At 42.5% G+C, this 22,223-nt stretch overlaps 2 protein-coding genes across 3 annotated transcripts; one reads left to right on the forward strand and one right to left on the reverse strand.

The window, feature by feature from the left end:
* Window positions 1-306: 306 nt before the first annotated feature.
* Window positions 307-1,931, forward strand: m17 (IL-6 subfamily cytokine M17). 2 transcript variants are annotated; one of them, XM_062413058.1, is made up of 3 exons: window positions 307-389; window positions 882-1,033; window positions 1,166-1,931. In XM_062413058.1, the coding sequence occupies exons 1-3, from the start codon at window positions 335-337 to the stop codon at window positions 1,643-1,645; spliced, it is 687 nt and encodes a 228-aa protein (XP_062269042.1). In that variant the 5' UTR covers window positions 307-334; the 3' UTR covers window positions 1,646-1,931. The 2 variants fall into 2 exon arrangements, with proteins under 2 accessions (XP_062269042.1, XP_062269043.1); XM_062413059.1 differs by having other exon boundaries at window positions 1,169-1,931.
* Window positions 1,932-4,089: 2,158 nt separating this feature from the next.
* On the reverse strand, window positions 4,090-7,421 carry tescb (tescalcin b). Its single transcript, XM_062412242.1, has 8 exons — window positions 7,084-7,421; window positions 6,238-6,307; window positions 5,936-6,016; window positions 5,711-5,850; window positions 5,563-5,624; window positions 4,900-5,007; window positions 4,775-4,822; window positions 4,090-4,666 (listed from the first exon to the last, which is right to left on the reverse strand). The coding sequence occupies exons 1-8, from the start codon at window positions 7,145-7,147 to the stop codon at window positions 4,589-4,591; spliced, it is 651 nt and encodes a 216-aa protein (XP_062268226.1). The 5' UTR covers window positions 7,148-7,421; the 3' UTR covers window positions 4,090-4,588.
* Window positions 7,422-22,223: the final 14,802 nt, after the last annotated feature.

Here is a 22,223-nt window from a genome sequence, read left to right on the forward strand (position 1 = left end):
TGTGACTGGTTTCCATGCACAAATGGAGAGGAAGGGCTTTTCAAGAGTCAAAAAAGGTTGAGTTCACATCTGTGACAATAAGTGGGCAACGTCCCAACATGTCTGTGCACTGAGCAGCCAAGTGGGGACGCTGACCACTTGTTGAATACAGAAGAAAAAAAAAAATGCACATGTGAAGAAAAAAAAGGAGGAAATTCTGGGAAATTTGGTTGCCTCACAAAGTGCACGTCATTTCCTCCTATGACAAATGTGTGGTTTCTGTCTTTTAAAAAAAGTTTTAAAGCGGTGTGATCATGACAAGTCCGCGCAATTTGCCTGAGATACAGAGGAGAGAATGAATGGTCATGTACAGAGAATGAGCTTTCAACAATTTATGGAACTGACAACAAGTAAGTTTGATTCAAATCTCTTCTTCTGAAATATCAACACTGCAATTAAACACTGTCACATCTTTTGTGGCCATTGTGCATGTTTTGGATATTTTTTGTGCTTGTTTCATATTCAATTCTAGTGCTTCACAGTCTTATACAGTTTGTTATACAGTTTGATATTTTTAAGTTTTACAGCCTTGCAGTGTGTTATAAACTTAGATATTCAAGATTTATTCCTGCATTAGTAAATCTGATCAGTTTGTAAAGTTTGGAGAATCTGACCTTTGTTTAAAGAGACAAGCAGGATGACAGGTCAGCATAAGTACACAAATTAAATATGTTAAATCTCAGAAGTGATACAACAGACCTGTCGTGTTCTTTCCTCGACTTGCTGGATGTTTTCCACTCTATTTTTACCTCCCCTGCTCGCCGCTTGTGGCTTTAACGCCAAAGTTCCCCTCGCTGGTGTGATGTAGGATCACGGTAACTGACCGGTTCCTTTCTCCTCAGCGCTTCTCCCTCTCCTGCTGGTTATGGCTGTTGATTCAACGAGGACTGTGGCAGCCAGCAGCAGCAACCAGCAGTGTGGGAATTCTCTGCAGCGGACTCTGAAGCTCACCAGACTCGCACAGAAGGAATCCGTCCTCCTCATCAAAACATATGTGAGTACGGGCCGCAAAAGTCCTGCAGTTTGTTTTGCTGTGTTAAAATCCCCATGTGCTCGTGCAGTGGTATATATAGCACATGGTGACTGTTCGTGTTCCTCTTTGAGCTAATTGAATGATCTTTTTCAGCAGAAGGCCGCTCAAGGGGAGATGTCGGAGCTCTTCTGCAAGGGGTTGGTCAACGACGTCCCTGACCCCAACATCTCCGGCCTGGAGCCCTCGGAGAGGATAGCGAGCATCTACACGCACCTCCAAACCTTCATGGCCCATTTCAAACGGGTGTATGAGCAGCAGACAGACCTGCAGCTACCGTCGAGCCCGCTGCTGGGCGAGCTCACCGTTGTCAGCGCCCGTAGCAGGGGCCTGGCCGCTCTCATAAACAGCTTCTACCAGAGCCTCTTCCCAAACCTGCCCATGCCCGAGCCGGCGGGGGGGCCCACGACCTTACCTCCGCCTCAGAACGTCTTCCAGCAGAAGGTCTACGGCTGCGCGGTCCTCAGAACCTACAAGGAGTTCCTGTCGAACGTCTCCCGAGAACTGAGAACCCTAAAGGGCAAAGTGTGCAGGAGGAGGATGGAGACAAACACCTTTCTCCTGAGGATGACCTAAGGCGGGCCTTAGACGGTCAGCTTCCAATAACACCTGTTCTCACCGGGTTTTGATAGAGACTTGTAAAGCAGTTTGAAGGTGGCTGGTACATCAGGGTGATTGATACTATTTATGGTATTTAATATTTATTTTCTTTTGTGTTCCCGATAAAATGGAGTCATGTTCCAAATCCATCTCTATGAAAGCCATGTATATTTAATACATTTGATGTTATATGAGGATCTATTTTTCTGATGTAAACTTATTTACTGCCTTACGGAATTATTAAAACACAAAATTTACAGCTGCACTTCTTTGTGATTGTTGATTTTCGAAGTGTTGTCGCACAATTTGAGCCACACAGCAACACAAGTGTCAGGAAAAAGGACCATCTCTAAAGAGTAAACAGATTTTCATGCTTTACACTTGTCTTCCCATTTGTTGAACTCATTTAAAGCGGCACTATATCTGTTTCTACATTATTACACAGCTCAGAGGAACAGTTTAACTCGTGTTTGAAGCGTGGCGTAGTGTTTCCTGCACAGAATCACTCCATCAAAAGGAGTTAAAAGAAAATCAGGAAGCTGCTGAGACGCTGACCGAGCTGATATCTGCTCAGAGTGACGCATGTGTTTGACACAAGGCTGCATCGGATAGGAAAGACTTCATGACACTGGCTGGACGTCTGGCCGGTCACAAGGTGCTGTCGAGAATACTGTACGTGTTAAACGCTCGCATCTTCATCGAGATGGAGATGGGAGCGTGTGAAGGGTTGGTCAGAAAAAGAGCAAAGTGGAAATGATGCAGAAACACCATCATTTCAGTTGATGAATAGCAGTGAGTAAACGTATCACATTTAAATCACAGACACTAGAAGTTTTTGTTGAAACGAAGTAATGCCAACTAAACTTTCCTGAAATCACAAGCTCTCAGGAAACTGGAAGTAGGTGGGGGATTCACTCTAGGTCATGAATCAAGTTCCTCGTTATAACTCTGCTTTATTTAAAGCACAAACACAGAGGGTACGTTAGGACAACGCCGATTCTCCAGTCTAGGTTATTTATTCCTTTTCACTTCAAAGGACCTGATCTGCCATCAGTCCTCAGCACATTACTATGAGAATGTGTTAACTTCTGATCAGCACAGGTCAGTAATATCATTTCTGAAGGGTGGAGGGATGCAACAAATCATTTGTCAATTGGACAATCAGCTTCTCACTGATCTGCCATCAGTCCTCAGCACAAATATCCTGATCTATATTTTTCATCATGACCCATGAATTATTCTCTGAGGAATCAAGGAAAATGTTGAAAAAAAAAATCCCTTAAAAACGACTATTCTCTGAGCCGTTTGCTTTTAACTTGCAGATGCAAGTGCTTTCGGGATTTATAGTAGGATCCAAACGTTTGAGGCCACTTCCCCATTTGTGGTTTCCCGCAGTTTAAAAAACAAAATGATATCATGTCCTTGGCTGTGACAAAACGTAGACATTCAAATAGTGAAGAACAAGGAAGAAAATGACTCAAAGTGTATCATGTTTAAAACCGCTGCGTCACAGATTTGACATAATCTGAAATTACACCCAAAAAGAATCAGGTTCAAGTTCATCACGCTTCAACTTCATCTTTTGTCCTGCAGAGGGCAGTACACTGCAGAGCTTGGCTGGAGTCTGACGTCACAGTGCATGAGCAGTGCTGCTGGCTATTTTCAATTCTCTGCATTTATGGCTCCACTAAACAAAACTAGACAACGTTTAGTTAACGTGTGAGTATTAAAGCAATAAACATCATGTATGCATTAACACAGAACAGGAACAGCAGGGGGAGTCAGTGCAGGCCAGTGGAACAGCAGATCTCCATGAAAGGAAAGGAGTATGGAAGATTAGGGGAACTGCCCCTGATCACACTTTTATAACTCACCTGCATTTATTATTTCTGTCTTTGCCCCTTCTCCATCCTGTAAAAGGATTTTGATTCCAGGGGGATTTCAGTTCTAAGAGTGTTTAAGGAATAGGAAGTAATTTGGAGTAATAGGATTAAAAATAGCTCTTGAAACTTCTGATATGAAGATATAAACGCTTTGCTCACAACTGTGTTAAATGTTGGAAAAATAAAAGGCTCTCGTAATTGTAGGATTTAAGAAAAAGAAATATCACGAGGGAGGATATTCTCTGAGACACCTTGTGTTGTGACTTCTCTGCATTCTTCAAGAAACAGTTCTAATTTTAAAATATTATAATTAGATCCTATATCAGTTCACACATTTAACTCAGTGTGCGGCTAGTTCCACAAGAGACTCGCCCTGCAGAGTGTGCACTGACTTTTCTGAGAACGCAAAGTGTGACCTGCTGAAAGTTCTTCGAACTAATCAGATTTTGCTGTTTGGCCTTTTTTTTATCTCGCATGAATTCACACTCCCGTTTCCTTTTTATCAGAAATGCACATCATCAAATAGAGTCAGGCCTGTTTTCATGTTTCTTTTTTATTGTGCAAATGTCGTGTGCATAGCAGGAGCTATGTTAAATATGCTGCAGTGTCAGCGTGAAGGCATTTCTTATTGTTGTCCTATTATTTCTAGACATATACATTTAAATACAAACCCTTTTATCCCTGATTATTGGGTGCTATTGATTAATGGCATTATCAGTTGTAGCATCCATCTTTGCATGCATAGTCGTTCTGTCTGTTACTCCAGACATGGATATTTGATTATTGCTTTGTCGAACTACAGGCCGGTTATTATATCATGTAGTGCCTCATATTATTGCTAAAAGTCAAAGAAAATAATCCTAAAACCTCCATAATATAATATATAATAATATATATATATTTTCTTTGGATCTGCATAGTTATTCAAACATGAGTAAGGCATAAAGTCAGTGGAAGCTCCAAACGTTGGTGAAGGAAACAGGCGAGAGCTGCTGTTATCATGAAAACAACGATGTGTGTCCTCAGAGTCTTCGCGTCACTTGCACAGGGTCGACGTGTCCATGTTCAAAAAGTGGATGTTCATTTTTGATTCGATTTCAAAGCCATGCAGCAGCTGCAACAAGAGTTTGACTTTAGTTCCACCACATCGTTCAACATGACACTTCAAACTATACTTCTATACATTGGAAATGGTATTATAGTGTATGTTCTGGATACCTACCTTGAGGAAATGCTCAAATGTGATCCCCTCATAGAATTCATCAGGCTCCTGTGTAAGACAAAGAGTTTACAGACACTGCGTCGACCAACTTGGATTTAAAACTTGTCATCTTATAGCTTACACACCATGTGACCCATTGAAATGCTGGCCACCTCCAACATGGCCGCATCGGCAATGCTTTTGGCCGTCTCCTTCTCCAAAGCCCCGCTCCGAGATAACAGCTCCTCCACCACCTGGACAGATGTAGAAATACAGCAGTTGAAATACTAGAAGGGCACTTAGTAGAGCGCACACTCCACCAAGGCCCGACAGTCCCCTATAACTAGAAGGAAATGGATTCTTCCTTGACCCACACTGCCTCTTTCCACCAGGTTTTGTGGAAATCCCTAGAGTTATTTCTGTGTAATCTTGCTCATAAACAAGAAAAAAAAAAACTCCTTAGCGGAAGTCATAACATTACTACATCGAGTTCTGTGACACTCCAATATCCGGGGGCTGGAGGAAATGACACCCCTCCCCCCTTCACTCATTATCTGCCAATCAAGTTCATTGCAGGAGGTCAGTTGACTCTTGAGCGTTGGAGTGTAGATGTCCGATAACACAGAAGTGGAGTTATATAAACACACTGTAAAACATGAAGAAGATGTTCTGCTTTGCTGAATCTGCATCTTAACGTATAATATGCATCAGGAAGATTTTCCCCAAACTTTGCACAAACATTCTTTTAATCAGTTAAGTTTATTTAAAAGTTTTAACAGGGCATGAGTGGAGCATTGTTTTCGGCTTACGTGTCTGTATTCCTCCAGGGTTATTGTCCCGTCGTTGTCTGTGTCGTGCATGTTGAATAAAACTGTGGAGGAAGAACACAACCATCAGCTGCGTCTCGGTCACAGAGAACGTCGGGCACGTGATTGTGTGGTTCGTGTTCAGACGCACATCTCAGCTTCTCCCTCCTGACGTTCTCACGCTGCTCCTCCGTCATGTGCAGAGACGGGGGCCTGAAATGGGACATGACCACCAGGAACTCCTCAAAGCCGATCTCCTGCACCGGGCCCTCGCCGTTCTGATGGTAGTTTCTGCAGAAATGCACGGTGGTCACATTAAAACCCTCGCGTCCACAGGAGAGATACGTTTCAGACTCAAAAGGTATGGTCACTGCACCTTCTGTCAAAGAAAGCCTCTACGATCTGCGCACGGATGGGGTTGCACGCAAGATCTGGGATGTCATTGAGGTGATCTCTCCTGAGGAAAGAAGGCTTTTAAAAGGAGTGTCACATGGTGTCACACCACACATCTACCGAGGTCACGTGCTACAGGCTGTTTGTGGCCCCAGGGAGCCTGTTAGGCAGGTTTCCATTTCAAAAGGTAAAAGGTTGAACAGCGAGCCAATTTATTAGGAAGTAGTTGCTTTAAAAAAAATAAAATGAAAATGAATTGCAAATTACACCACAAGGTCAACTTACCGCAGAGTTTCTTCATTGTGGCTCAGCTGTTTGAATCTTTTGTGCAGGACTCGGATCTTTCCAATTGAAACTGAAAGAAGCAACATTAGGTCTTATTCTTATTTGAGCGAATGAATCATTTTTACATTTTAAAGGTAATTTAAAGTGTGTTTAGGCAGAAATTGAATATAAAATAATCCTAGTTATGTTTTCACAAGTGTGTTTCATCTAATTTGTACGAATTGTTGATGTATTTACTCTTTATATTTACATAATGAGTTGGTCCGCTCTACGGAGGCCGCCATGTTTTTTTACAGTAACCCAGACAGGACAAACTTAAACTAAACCTTTTGAGTTTTTATTTCAACTGACAGGTTCTCTCTCATGTTTCCAAGGGGAGGGGGAGGGGGAGATGAGGGGGTTTTCAGGTGCAACATGCAACTTCACCACTAGGTGTCAATAACTCTACACACTGAAACTTTGACTATGCAATGTGGTTGATCTCAATGAACAAGCTCTTCAGGTTCAACCGGAAACTTTCGTGGCAACAGATTTGTATATTCATATTTATGTAAAGCATTCTGGTTTTGCCTGCTGCTATCCCCCGTCTCTGAAACGTACTCTCCTGTGAACTTGAATTATTCATCGGCGCTGCAGCAGTCAAGCAGCTTCAACTTGAGACACATAGAGAGGCTGGACATGTGTGTTTATATGATAAAGACAAACAAAAGGCCTGATCACCTTTCTGTTCAACACATGTGTCAGACACTGGAATTTCAGATAAAACTGGTTTAAACCTGTAATTCCACCGGTGAGCTCATGGTTTCCTGATGTCCTTTCAAACGTCAAACACACAATAACACTCACATCCCGTCTTCTCCGCCAGATCACCGTATTCTGGATGAGCGGACGCAGACTGGAGAGCACCCATTCCTCCTCGAGCCTCCCGATCCGTCACACCTGCGGACGGGACGCGTGACGCCGCAATGAGCCGCGAGTGTTGCTACTGGGGTCGGATCTCAGAGGATCGTGTTCCGGGGATCCTCCATCTCCACCGGGCTGTGAGGGAAACACGCGTCCGACAGCTGAGCTCCTCCGCCTCCTCCTCCTGCTTATTCTCCTCCTGCTCCTGCTCCTGTCCCTGCTCCTGCAGGTGCCATCCTCTCCGAACACCAGCGACCACTTCCTGGTGACGACACACCGCCACGGAAACAACAGGCTGCACTTTGAATTATTCATCCTCACTCTGTTTATTGTTGATATTTATTCAGAGGCTGCGAGTGTGTGTTTGTTTACTGTGTGTTTGTTGGCTGAGAGGAAAGATGAGGAGAGACACAAACATGCTTCTCAAATATCCGTGCACAGGATTAAATGACTGAGACTGAAGGGGATGTTGTTTCAGACGCTAAAGAAATATGAACTGTTTGAATTTGACATATTTTGACTTAAATTATGAGAATACCAATGAATTAGTTCCACAGGTGGGACCACCTGTATACCCTCATGTTGAGGCCACAGCAAAGAAAGACATTGTTTCCTCTAAACAATGTTTTAAATGCTGTCATTTTGTTGATACGTATGTTTCTCCCTGTTAATAGTTTCTTTCTGGTAGTTTTTCCTGACCCTTGTTGAGGGTTAAAAACAGTTATAAGCAATTATTCAAATGAACAACAATAACCTAAAATATGACCATACATATCTTTAACTAACATGACAGGCCACTAAAAACCAATGAATCATCAATTTCAAAGCCACCATTGTGAAAAAAATAATAACAGAAAAAAAGAGGGAACTGGAAACATCCCCCCTCCTGGGATGCAGCAGGAACATGGTACGGTCCAATTAGCAAACATGAGTATTTAAGCAGGTCTGACACAGGTGGACCTCCTTCTGCTGACCAGCCAGAGAACACAGCGTCAACCCACAGAACTGGTGCGTCAAAGAATCTGATTTAAATAAAGAATGTTACGCCGAATTTCTGCTAATAAAATTGAGTATCTTATATGAAACCGTGTCTGTGCGTAGTTATTTTTAAGTGATGAGCAAATTTTTTTTTAAATGAAACAAGAGTTGCCCCATGCTGGTTCAGTATGGCTGTAGAAGCAGCCGTCAGCTTCACACAGATTGTACGCATACAAAATCTAGCTTTTTAATTTGTGGACATTTTAATTTAATTAATTAGCGTAAAACTGTTCTCAGGGTTTTGGTAGTTGGTGTGTGAATATTTTATTGTGAATATTATATTTCATGTATGCACGTGCGCTGAAGGGTTAATCTGTTGGTGTGGAGTATTTGTTCTCTTGGGCTTGTCTTTCACTGTAGAGCACATGGCGTGTACCTCTGTATGAAACGTACTTCCTAAATGAAATGGTTTCACATCCTGTTGTCTTTATCAGGTGTATCAATGTTATTTTTACAAGGCCTCATCTCTTGGTCTTCAATTGTGGGGACGTGCAATATAATATCTGTTAGCATTTAAAATAAAACATTCATTATTTTAAAAACTGCAGTTACCCTGTTTATACATATGCATTCTGTATGGGTGGCTGTAAAGTTATTCTATTGGTGTAGAGTATTTATATTCATTTTTGTTCTGCATGTTTTACTGTAAAGCATCGGGAGTCTCTCTGTATGAAATTTACTGGTCTTCATCAGGTGTATCAATGTTTAAAGTATTTGTCTAAAAGTAGAGATAGCTGTATGATCAGTAGTAAATGTGGCCAGGCATTTTTTGTGATAATCAATCCATCTTTAATCATCCACCACGATCCTGCTCTCTCTAAAAGTTTCTTCTCTCTTGTCCCTCAGTGTCTTCGTCAATGTCTTACAACAGCACCAGTTCGTTTCCAGGATCTAAACTGGCCAGAGTGTCGGTCTGACAACAACTTTCATCACGCCTCTTCATGGTTTGATGCTTTCAAACAATGTGTCGCTGTTAGTTTGTGTGAGTGACAGCTTTAGTGTGAGCATTATATTGCATTTATGTGTGTGTGCCGTAACACCTAGGCTTTTGATCTGGAGTGTTTTCTATATTTTCTGTTTTACTGTAAAGCACATGGAGTCTGCCTCTGTATGAAATGTGCTACATAAATTTAGTTATATCAAATTGACCCTCTGAGGTGTTTGTCTAATTGTTAGAGAATGAACGTAATTCAGTTTGACTTTTTCTCCAAGGATTATAACAATGATTGAAGGCTCCATGAAAAGCTTCTAAACAGATCTTGAGGTGAGAATTTATAATTTTTTGAAGCTGTGGAGCGAACTGGGGGGGGGGGTTATTGTGGCCCATGCTGCCAAACTGACGTAGTGTTCCCCTTTTGCATTTTTTCTAGAAGTTGAAATAATTGTGGTGGTTAAAAGAAGTTGTCTCACATCTATGTGAGACATAAATGACGCCTTCCAGCTCCCAATGGCTTTGTTCCTTATTTTTTTTAATGCATTAAGTAATTACTTTATATGGTTACAAATGAAAGCTTAGTCAGTGGGTTAGACCATCAGGCGTGTTGCAACTCAAGTTATTGTGACATCAATTCTGGGGCGGGGGGGGGGGGGGTGCTGCTGTCTTAAAGTCAAAACATTTCAATCTCCAGATCAGTCAGCAGAAAAGGTTCAACCCAGTGAGTCACTGAAGAGCCTGAACTCAGAAAACCTATTGAGACACGACATGGAGGGTGTGTTGCATCCTCGCATCTTTTCCCCGGTATCATAAATGAGCTCATTGTCATTTGTCGTCGAGCCCAGTCAGCATTTGTAGAAACCATCATGTGATTCTATTCTAAGCCTGTTGTGTTTGTACAGACCTGCAAAGCGTGACGATGCAAATAAAGATGTGATCACAACAGTTCCTGGTGACTGAAAGGTTTTCATCCGTGATCTCTCCTCACCGACAACAGTCCTGGTTCGGCTTTGAGGGGAAACCTAGTCCTGAACATTTGGTCCCTGGAGTGATCAGAGTGACACAAACTAAATGATGTATTGATCAAAACTTTGTAGTGCTCACGTACACCACATGGTGGCAGCCTTTTCTCAAGAACAGGATGAGCATTGGTTCCTGAGTAAAGAAACATCAGTTACTCTTGGGCCAAGGTATAAAACTTCATGTGTAGCACTTGTGGTTCTATATTGTGTCATCCTCCCTGTTGATACAAAGTGTTCTCGTTTTCAGTAATGTATCAATGCACTCCCTTCTCTTAACTCTCCATTCATAAGCCTTTGTATGGGCTCTTATCAAATTACTGTAAGCTGATCCCAACCTTTCCTGTTTTCCATCCAGTCCTGAAGAACTGGTTTCATCGCTGCTGAGGCTGAATCAACAGGCTCATTAAACACAACTGAGCGGCTTAGAAAACAAGATGCCTATCAAACCATTTTCTCCTGGTACTGTATGTCGACCTACTTCTCTTTTACCTGCTGGCTGAATGAATGTCATTTTTCTGGGGCATCTTAGACAAAATGGTGATTTAAGTGCATCTTTATGTACATAGAGCACCTCCTTAAATTTGTCTTTCTCTACATGTGTACAAGGTTGATCTAAGAAATCCACTCGGAACGATTTCATGGAAATTAGGAGTTTTAAAGTTTAAGCGCTGAATGTAGTTTTCTCTCAGACGATTGGCAAATCTGAACGCCTCATTATGGCACCAGTCGATTATGAAGTCAATTAACGTGCAGTCGCAGAATGTCATGAGCACTGGGAAGTTTCCTTTAGGCTTTTTCAACTTGTTTCAACATAATTGGTCTGATTGGTCCCCCCCCCCCCCCCCCCCGTCCCTCCATCCCCTCAAGCCACAATCAACTGCTTGTGAGTCGTTTGTGTGCCACGATTGTGTGACTCTGATGAAATGAAACCTGCGTCAGAGCATTAGTCCTTAACCCATGACCAGACTAACAAGTGTGTGTGTGTGGGGGGGGGGCCTCAAGGTTTTGTTAACACTGTTGCTAACCCCTCCCCAAACAAACACTCCCACACTGAACTTGACCCCATGTGTCAGTCACTGGGTTGGCTTCACTTTTAATTACCAATATATAATAAATGAGCACAAAAAAGTCCAAAACAAACATTTTGATACAAGATAAATAAAAATACAGGGCACCTGGTGGATAAGGTACTTGAATGGTGCAATTTTGACCTACATTTTTAAATAAATAAAAATTCAAAACCAGTTTAACTGAGTCTCGAGGGGAATCTGTTCCCCAGGGTGAGAAATCCAGTCATCTACAGCCCGAAGTTAGTATTCTTCATAAGGCCTGATAATGTTGGATATTAAGACTATAGCCTGTCAGTGACAAGTAATGAAACAGAGAATATTTCAAATATAAAGCATGTACACACAGGAGATCCATCACTGTCTGTTAGGGGCCCACAGGGTCTGAGTCAGTGTCTGTTAGCAGCACCAGTTCATTTCCAGGATCTGACCTGGGCACAGTGTCCAGAGTCCAACCATTACTTTGTGTCTCATGGTTTGAACACTTCTACCAACATGTGACTGGACCTGGTGAGGTGTGGATAGGAATAGTTTCTGATGAACACGCTGTCACCTTGGAAGATCGTTCTCAGTTTTCTGTTTGCGTCACTGGTGTTTTTCTGTTGGATTTGATTTCCCCTCTGTCACGAGCTCGTCAAGTCAGAGCCGAGTCTCTGTGACATCCACCGCTCTGCAGTCGACAGGATGCTCGTCACATGGGGGTTTGATGTGATAACAGAGCGGGTATCTTGACAACCTGGTTTGCACTTTATCACCTTTCATTATTGTCATTCCCTCCATGAAGGTCTGAGCCTCCCTCCCTGTCAGTCCCTGAGACGATCGGGTGGAGCGGTGCTGACCTCACATTTCACAAAACATTCTGACTCGTCAACAACTGTAATTTGGCATTTGGGAAATAGGCTCTGTTGTCTGTTACCAACATTTTGTAGCCTGTGATGTGGACTAGCAGGTCATTCTTGACGTGTTGTGTGGATTTGTAGTAACTTGAATGTTCTATCAGTTTGAGTGTATCACCTGAACGTGTTTCTAATTCTTGCTAGTCTCCTATTAGCTTTTCTCTTCTACCTGTTGCAGAACATCCATTCAAGCTTTGCACAGTGTAGTATCGCCCCCTAGTGGAACTCTTTATTAGTGGCTTGATTCTACACAAGGCAAACAAATGCAGGATTTACCTAAAGTTGACACTACTCGATTCCCATCATAATTTTCATCATTGATGCACTTATTACCAGCCATTATAATGATCATTGCTACTATTAATTGGTTCTATCATTAATAACATCAATATATTTAAAGTTCCATTGTGTAAGATCTGGAGAAAAGGGATCTATTGGCAGAAATTGAATATAAAATAATCCTACTTAAGTTTATAAATCATCTAAATTGTGTGAATTGTTTGCTTTACCCTAGAATGGGCCCTTTGTATTTAAATACTTTATATTTACATTGGGAGCGGGTCCTCTCTTCAAAGGGCATCATGTTTTCTACAGAAGCCAAATGAAACACCTGAGTTTTTATGGCACCTGAAGGTTGTCTCAAAGTGTTTCTCTGTTATTAAGAGGTCTGGACCTTAAAGTACCTTGAGATGTTTGTTTTGATTTGGCGCTATGCAAATTGAATCCCAGATACTATACAGATGTGGGCTTCTTCTTACAATGATGCAGCACTTGTTGCCCTCTTGTGGCCCAGACAAAATGAATGTGAGCCTAAAGTGATCCACTTGTAAAATAGCAAATATGGCCCAAACATCCTTAAACAAATGTGGGGCCTTTTTGTTAACACATGCTGCTCTAGACAAGGTGTCATCTGGACTGAACCTAAAGTGGCCCATGGTAAATATGGCCCAAATTGCATAAAACAAATTCGGGCCCCTTTTGGTTGACATGAAGTATTGCTATAGCTTAGTTATGGCCCAGATAAACGGGAGTGGACTGCCCCAGTGCCATCATTTCATGTGGTGTCAGGGCCGGATCTGGGGATAAATGCCAAATCTGGAACAAAACTATTTCGCTATGTGGGAAGAAGTTGAATTAAATCATAAGAATCACAGGTTTTAACAGTGTGGTTACCACACCGTTACTGGCCCCTGGCCTTTCAGGGTAGAGGAGGATTTTACAGTGGCTGAAAGAGCCGGAGCAAATGAGACCATGCTCATTTATTTTCTCTGTGCAGAGGAATTGATGCGTCTGCTCCCACAGAATCAATCTGGTCTGAAAAAACAGCAATACATTTTCTTTTCTTTATCAGTCTCTGCCCTTGAGATGCTCTTTCTCATAAAATTGGCTCACTTGCTACGTCTGTGTGTTGTAAGCCATTACCGAGGGCACTACGTCTGGTGGCTGGGAATTGATTTGAATAAAGACTCTGCTTCAGAGGGAGAGAGAAGGGGGGCCAGAGTAAATAAGGAGGTGCAGGTTATATACAGACACACACAAAAAATAGGGGGCGGAATAAGCGTGGCCAAGGAGAGAGGGCAGCCTGAGCCTGCTTTGCATGCATGGGGGCTTGTGTGGGAGAGGGGAGCTGACAGGGCGCCGCAGTGCTGCCTCCAGCTCTCAGACAACAGCTGCTCAGGAAGAGGAGACGTCCTGAGGGTGCTGCGACATGTCTCGCTCTCTCTCTCCATCTCACTCCACCTGTCTGCCTCATCCTTTCACCGCACACACACACACCTTTCTCAATGCTGCACAAACACATACCCACACACAGGGACGCACACGATGGGGCGAGTGTGTTGTGAGATTCATAAGAAATTGGCAGGCTGCCTGTGCTCAAACAAAACACTCCAAAATAAACCATGAGGCTGAATTTCTGATGGAGTCTCTTGTTTGTTCATGTTATTCAGTAAGATGTTTATAAAGAGTAATTATCCGCAGTTTAATGGATATGAAATGGATATGAAATGTCCAAGCTGCTGATGAGACGTCTGAGCAGACGAGCGTCTGTCTTGACTTCAAAAACACTTCTTTCCCAAATTTGCATTAGTGTAATTTTACTAATTTTCTGTGTTTTCAGCTTTTGATCTATTTCCTTCAACAAAGAATAGAAAACCAATTTATGTTGAGTCATTTTATTCACAACCTGAGGAACACACACACACACACACACACTCAAACACACATACACACACACACTAACACTGAGGATTGTTTGATGTGACAGCTCCGGTTTTTATGAAAGTTTTCTTCCCCATTAAAGAGAGAATCGCTTCGAAGTTCCTCATCTCACATGAAAACTTGAGAGATCATTTAATTACCAACTAATCCAAATGAGTGCAGGACAAATTAATGAAGAGTCGCCCTGCATCGATACAGCAGACTGTACATTAATATCAACGGAGCTGAAACGAGAGTGAAAAGCCACTTTTTGTTTTGAGTATAGTTTTAATTACTTTCATGATTTGGAGGTGAAAACATCCAGAAAGGACAATCGGGGGGGATGAGAATTGAGTGAGAATAATCCTGTCATGAGGGACACTTGCTGAAAATACCCTCTGTCTGAGGCTAAAAGAAAAATGTAGAGAAAATGTATCTTGGTTTAAATTTAGCATCGAACAGTGAGGAGGAATTTCAACGCTGATTTAAACGTATTAGTCTGTCGCATTCAATACATCAGAAAAGTTGTTGCACTTCTTTTTCTCCCAGTTTGCTCTTGTATTGGTGGAATTAGAAAGGGACACAGAACTGTACCTTTTTCTTGTTGCCCTTGGTTTGTCAATAGAGAAAAGCAGGAGGGATTGCAGAGACATGGACGGGGCAGGGTTTGATCTCCAGACAGAGAGAAATCAATTTTCAAGCGGTACAAGCGGTTCAGACGCGGACAAAGACGAAGATAGGTTACACTAAGGGACAGTATGCTTGTTGGAAAAAGTTTTTAAGTGAAGTTTGGAATCATTAGTTATTAAAATCAAGGTAAAGGAAAGGTTATTTAACCTGTTATTTTCAACTGGAAATAGTAATATTCTTTCCTGTGTCAACTTCCTCCAGTGTCTCTGAGAGATCCCTCATCTTTCCCGGGGGTTAGATGGAAGATGTAATCCCTCAAGTGTGTCCTTGGTCGGTTCTGGGGTGTCGTCCCAGTTGGTCATGCCTCAGGACGTCTCAGAGCCGAGGAGCGTGGCCTTTTCCACCACCTCAGTCGGCTCCTCGCTCTGCGAAGGAGCGGTGATTCAGCGTCCAGGTTTTTCAGAATCACTGAAGCTCAGTCTAACAAGCAGACACCAGCCAGCTGGGGGGGGAAACCTCATTACAGCCGCTCCTACCTGTGCTCTCATTCTCTCTCTCTCACTATTCAACGAGGACGTGAACCAGGGCTGACGGTTTAATTGAGAGTTTTACTCTTTGGGCTCGGCTCTTGACTTTCGCCAACGCATTGTGATGCAAAGCCGCGCCAGCCAGTGGCCCTCACTGACCATCAATCTCCCTGCCCCCCCCCCCCCTCCTTTGCTCCACAATACGCCGCCGCTCTATGTGTGGCAGCTCCAAACCACCCAAATCTCCAACACTCCACTTCACATTGCAGTGAAGCCAACAGGAGAAAATCCTCCTCAAAGAGTAGAAATGCCTCCACACATGTCAGATGCCCCCCCATGTTCATTTACATCTGATTTGCTCAGTGTATTAAGACGGATAATGAGTTGAACTGACTGTTCCTGTTGTTGAGTTGATAAATCTTGATAACTGATAAACGATATCACTCTAGCCTCACTGAAAGAAGGTACATAATTTGAATTCCGATTTGCCCGGGGGCTTTCTGTGTGGAGGTCGCAAAGCTCTCGTGACCCTTGACCTCGAATATTGAATCTGTTCACGAGTGTATATTTCCTCGAGGCGTTGCTGAATGTCACGGGACCAAAAAAACATGTTATGCGAAGCTACCTTGACCTTTAACCTTCCTCCAACCCAATCATCTGTAAGCCCGAGTAAACCCTTGGGCTGAATTTGAAGAAATTACCTCCAGGCATTCATGCAATTTCATGTTCACAAAAAAAGAACGGATGAAGGACAGACGACCATAACACATCGTCAGCTCGGCATCTTAAAACTCATGGAATTAACCAAGGTATAATTAACTCTATAGTGACATTGAGCCAGAGTGAGCGTGTCTTAATTTGACCTAATTAAAACTTTCTATTGCGGTCTTCCTACTTGTGCTGGTGTGCATCCAGCAGACTCTTAACCTTACGGGAAGCCATGTCGCATGAAACATTGTCTGTCTGAAGGTCACGTCGCTGTTAAGCAGACTTCTCGTAACCAGTGTCCTCCAGTCACGCTCTGGGCTTTTAAGTGAAGTCTTGTTTATCTAAATACCAAATGCAGAAAACGTTTAATGTAGCTTGAGTGGCTGAAAATGGAGAGTTTCCAGAGATTTATTGGCAAGGGAATATAGATATTGAAAAGGTCATATGTGAGGAAGCTGTTATCCATATTGGTCCATTAGGAACCTTCTAGTTGTAGATATTATGGATTCAGGGCCACGCCTCTGACCTTACATGTAATCAAAGTCTGTAACCGACGTTATGGTATGTAGTTACGACCTCTAGGCTGTGAATGCCAACACATTAGCTTTGCCTTGACGTTAATTTAGGACATGGATGCTTTATCCTATTTATCCTCATAGACCAACCGGCGGGCTCGTTAGAAAGTCAAACAATCAGCCCAGACTTTGTGCAAGTCTACTGAGCTTAAATGTCAAAACAAGTCATCAACCCAGTGATTGATGCAAAATAAACCCCGAAAATAACAAGGAAATAAACATAGAATAATGATAACGCATCAAATTTTCCACCCGAAGTTATGGTACAGCTAAAGTAAAATGGCATATTGGATTTCACTGAGCAGATACAGTACGTGATGAGCATGGATTTTTATGGAAAGCAAGGACAGCTGAGGAGATGGAGAATATTGAGTAGATGAGGGGCGTTACAGAGGTGGTCGACTGTACACTGAAGATGAATATGTGATTATGTCCCCCTGACTTATTTAAAAAGAGACCACAGCTTTTTACCTTTCAGGTTGCTTATAAAATAATTCAGTCTTCCTCTGGTCTTATGATCAAGGGCATGCAAAAACAATCTGGGGGAAAAGAACAAAACAATTAAAACTTAAGAAAATCCTGGAAAAATCACCATAATTACCAGAGAATTAGGAAAATATACACCTCTAGGAAAAATATGGTATTTTTAATTGTCCCAAAAAAAACTCAGGAGAAAACACCTCCAATCTCAGAAAGACCCCCCAAAGTCTCAGAAAATGCTGTCACTTTAATGGTTGGTAAAAACCTGAAGGAGAATTTACTCCTAAGAACATGCATCTATTTATCCTCTGGGACACGAGACGTTGACCTGACAAGACTGGATCATGCAAACAGCTCCGGATCATGGTTACATGTTTAATAAATGCACGTGGGGACTCCTTCCTGCATTATTAACATCTTACAGGGCAGCACCACCACTCGGGCCAAACTCAGAACTGTTTGCTGCTCCGTGAGCAAACAGGGACTCTGGGATCTTTCACCAAGGTCAGATGACAGATGATTGTTGTTTATGAGCTTTGACTTAAATCATTGTTTCCTCCACCACTCTCTCCCACAGATGTAATCAAAGTGTTTGTTCGTGACGTACGCTGTCAGTCAGTCCTCAGGAGATGAATCTTAATGATGCCTGTTGAACCCCTGAAGTTTGTTTTCTTTTTACCAAGTGCTGTGTCATGGTCCAAGTGGCAGATTTAATACGTTCAGCAATAAATACTTTTGTTGCCGATTTTTAAAGCCATTTTTATTCCACTGCTACTGTGAAAATATGTTGTCGTATACAGTTAAAGAGGTGATCCATTTCCCCATAATCTATTTCATTACAATTTGATTTACAAACATAAAAGACCATCGTAGAAAAATAAACAATATAATTCATTGTATTATCAGTGTAACATCCCATTGCTCTTCTTAAACACGGGCTCACCGGGTTGTCTCGGTGTGAGCACCACTTGCTCTTTGTATCTGACCACACAAAGTAAACAACACACTCGTGTACGGCGACTTAAAAATGCACCGGCATGAGCCAAGGTCGGCGCCGTGTTAGTAATCACTCCCCAGACGTACCTGTCAGGAAGTTGAGTGGTTCTACAGGAATGTAGAAGCAACAAGGGTGCTGCGTTTCATATCTCAAACAAAAGCCACAGCGAAAACGTTATTGAACATTATTTATTCAGAACAAAGTATTACAAATATCCTAAATCATCGCTTTAATATATTCAGCGCTGGTTTAAACGGATATGACCTGAAGTTAACATCGTCTTTCTTCATCCTGATCGATTCCAACGCGTGCGTCTCCCCGAGGCCTCGAGACCAAGCTTCAAACGAGGTTCCACCGTTGAGGGAGTTTTACCCCGACTCCTTCTCTCCTTCCTGTTCCTCCCGTTTTTTTTGGTTGCACGTCGACGAGGGATCGTTCCGCAGGGAGGGCAGCTTTGTAGTTTGAAAGGGACTGTGAATGATATTCAAATCAAATGAGAAATAATCAGTATATTTTTATCTTCCTACTTTCCCAACTTTTCACGGCTTTAGACGCTGTGAAAGTGAAACCTGTCGTGAAGTTGAGAAACTTTTGGTTTCAATAAAAAGATGATAAATAGGTCTTTACTCTGGTTACTTCTTGGGGCCTTGAAAATGGATGTGTGCCCGGTTAATACTCGGCCTGTGGAGAACAGATGCTGCTTTGTATTCTCACCTGGAAGAAATTCTTGGACCGGCTACAGAGGGTGAAATTGTTTCAGCTAAAATATGCTGACTCGCTGAGAACAGTTGAGAAGAAACTCCTTTTCTCTCCCGGCACAGCGGCGAGGTCCCGCTGCGACCCAGCGTCTTTCTTCATGACCCCGGTGCTCCTCCATTTTCCTTCCATTTGCTCTCCTGTGTTCTGAGGACGGCTTGACGGTCAGTGCTAAGAAGGACGGCCTCCTCGAGCAGTTATATTCTGTTTCCTGCAGCTCAGTCTCTTTCCAGGTCTCTGCCTCACACTCAGAAAGTACCTGTTGTGTTGAGATGAGGGCCTGAGTCACGCTGTGCCGGGGCGCGGCACCGATCAGCCGATGCTCACCTGCTGCTTTACAGTCAAGGTCAGAGGATGTGAAGCCTGTGGCCTGATTGGCTGGGATCAGGGCGAGGCTGGTGAATTGTTATCGCACGGACACCAGCTTGTATTGGTTATTTCACCCTCCGCTGCGGACTACAGGGGTTTAGAGTTGTTTCTCTGTGATTCTCCTGCAGGGTGACCATCAATCAAACGTGACAGAAAGTGTCATATCCGTGGAAACAATTTTACTCCCCAGCAACATAGACGCTCCTTCATAAATTCTCCTTCGGAATATGGTTCCAGCGTCCTGGCCGTCAGTTGGCTCACATTCCTGCACAGCACGTGCTTCTGAAAGCAGATCGTCGGACTCCCAATATTTACAGAAACTTAATCAGACCTAACTTGATCAAAGTGTATTTGTCCTTGAAACTGGAAGCATGTTTCCAGCTGAAATTATGTTTGAGATTTACCATTTTCATCACTGTGAACCGAGCCCTGTCTTGGAAAGCTTGATATTTTGCATCTACTTTTAATTTCTTGATAGTTGCAATGATGGGTGGACGGATGATCTTTATTATTCCTAAAGGTTAATCAAATAATAAAATAACAATAAATTACAAAACACGTTTGCTTAATACTAAATAATCGATCATCAATTTCCTCTATGGAGGATCAATAAAGGTAAAACTTATATCTTCTTGAAGCTTGTTTCAAACCCTGTTGATGAGGCACGTGATCTGTACGACTGGAGTAATGCTCAAATTCACACACGACAGCTATGTGTGTTTTTTTTGGTTCACCCCAGGCTCGAGTGTGACTCAGGCAGCAATTTACAAATGTCAAAGCCCGAGAGAAAACTAACGAGTCCGACCTGAACCCAACAGTGTGATGTTTCGTCAGAAAAAAATCAAGTAGATTGCCGAGCAGACGTCACTTCAAAGTCTGGCTTGGTTCGGGTATCAACACTTTGTTTAAGGCATACGACTAGAGCGCACCACCCTGAAGGTCGTTGGTCTGCTCTCATTATATTTCCTATTTTATCCACACAAGTGAGGTTTCCCACCCAGGTGATGTCTTAGATGTGTATAATGTCACACACTTTCAACTTAACAACACTCCTGAACAATCATCTCTGGTCACCTCAGTGTGTATATGCAAACTATGGGATGCAGAAAACCAGAGGAATCGGGTCTGGGACCTTCGCTGTCATTGCCGTCTGACATCTGTCGGGTTCTTGCCGCAAATACAGATTTTTAATTGTTGATCAGGGTCATTATCATTGAGTCACAGACTGTGACGCTGGCAGTGGATCCATAATAAAGTAGCAGTTGGGTAATCAATCACACTGAGTCGGGCAGCAGCACTTGACTCGTGACGTCTAAACTCCAGAAGCGCGACAGCCCCATAAACACGTCTCTGCCGCTTTGAAGCTTTTCCAAATTAGTTTCAAGAAGAAGCTTCAAGGAGAAATTTGCAGCGATCCTCAAATCACAGCTCTCTTTGGAAAAACTGTCAAACTCCTCACATCCCCACTCCTCCAGAAAAGAAAGTTTATAGAACAGGTTTATGTTTTTATCACTACATGCATTTTATTAGACGAGAACACAGAATTATAAAACTTATATTTATTTATAAAAAATGCAAAAATTGTAAAGTACCTTTTTACAATTCAGGCCACACTTTCACACTTTTACCATGTATCAGTCCTGCTCACTACTGCATGTCTTTAATAATTCTACCTGATTACAGCTCTGCTCAGGTCCATGTTAGGTGGCGCCATAATGAGATTTACATGAGATCACAACACCATGTTCAAATAAGCAGAATAAGAAATAGAACATTTACTTTTCGATGCTTTATCTCATTATTTCACTCCACCAGTCTGTTGTCCCAACTATCATTTAATGTGGCTCATATTGTGCCCATTGAGAGTTGCACTGAATGTTATTCATGAATCGACTGCCATTGCACATCTGCTGCTTCGTCAGATCACATTTTAGAAAGTTACGTCTGAACAGATGGAACATTATCAACATGGGAAGAAAAGAGTGTCTGTTTGTGTCCCTACAAACCAAAACCACTAACTCTGCGATCATTCATTATTCATTCGGCAGTTCACTCCTGCAGGATGTTAAACTATTGGACAAACTATTCCATAATGCAATGTGTAGGGAGCAGTTGTTTGTCACATACAAAGATGTTTGTTTGTGTCTACAGAGCCGAGTCCAAATGGTCTTAGACTTGTGGATTCATCAGAGGTCGCCTGTGCGTCTATGTCAACCAATCAAGTTGCTGTCTACTAAAGGTGATCAGTGTATTGTTTTCATGAATAGTGTTAATTCTTGAGTTGTGGCCAAAAACTAATTCTGTGTGATCACTGTGACCTTTGACCTTTTTACCACAATAATCAAATCGTATCTCTCTCGAGTCTCGGTGAACATTTATGTTGAACTGTTCCTGAGTCTGTCGTTGTCCTGTAGATATCATGTTACTGACAGTGGCACAGACCTGAGTTCAGAGTGACGTTTGACCAACAAAACAGAATCCATACATGTCTGGAGTCAAGGATGAAGGCAAAGTTTTAAGAAATTCCACTGAGTCTTTGCATTTAGGAGAATGGGATGGACAGACGGACGGACAACTCAAAAACATTATACATCCGGCCACATCTGCCCGTCTCTGGCACGGATGAACAACTTGATGGCTGCCAGATATGAGGAATCACCTAAGTAGTGTGACATTGCTTTGATCTTACCAAATGACATAGTACAGTCCTCTGTATATAATTTACCCCATACTGTGCAGTGCATGGTCCACAGACCAAAGCAGGACACGGAACCGTCTGAGATGATAAACCAAGACCAAGAGTTGTTGTGCATTATCCTGCCTACCGTTGTCTATAGTTAGAGACTCTTCTAGTCTACACATAAAACCACGTTGTACTGTTTTGT

The sequence above is a fragment of the Platichthys flesus genome, chromosome 19 (assembly GCF_949316205.1).
Source record: "Platichthys flesus chromosome 19, fPlaFle2.1, whole genome shotgun sequence".
Classification (NCBI taxonomy): Eukaryota; Metazoa; Chordata; class Actinopteri; order Pleuronectiformes; family Pleuronectidae; genus Platichthys; species Platichthys flesus.

What these genes read in the sequence shown, in the direction of transcription:
- m17 (XM_062413058.1), top strand. Translation starts at nt 335, where the DNA reads ATGAATGGTCATGTACAGAGAATGAGCTTTCAACAATTTATGGAACTG. An exon ending in ATTTATGGAACTGACAACAA is followed by an intron (nt 390 to 881) that starts GTAAGTTTGATT and finishes CTTTCTCCTCAG; the next exon opens with CGCTTCTCCCTCTCCTGCTG. An exon ending in TCCTCCTCATCAAAACATAT is followed by an intron (nt 1,034 to 1,165) that starts GTGAGTACGGGC and finishes GATCTTTTTCAG; the next exon opens with CAGAAGGCCGCTCAAGGGGA.
- tescb (XM_062412242.1), bottom strand. Translation starts at nt 7,147, where the DNA reads ATGGGTGCTCTCCAGTCTGCGTCCGCTCATCCAGAATACGGTGATCTG. An exon ending in CACAATGAAGAAACTCTGCG is followed by an intron (nt 6,017 to 6,237) that starts GTAAGTTGACCT and finishes TTCTTTCCTCAG; the next exon opens with GAGAGATCACCTCAATGACA. An exon ending in CCCTGGAGGAATACAGACAC is followed by an intron (nt 5,008 to 5,562) that starts GTAAGCCGAAAA and finishes ACATCTGTCCAG; the next exon opens with GTGGTGGAGGAGCTGTTATC.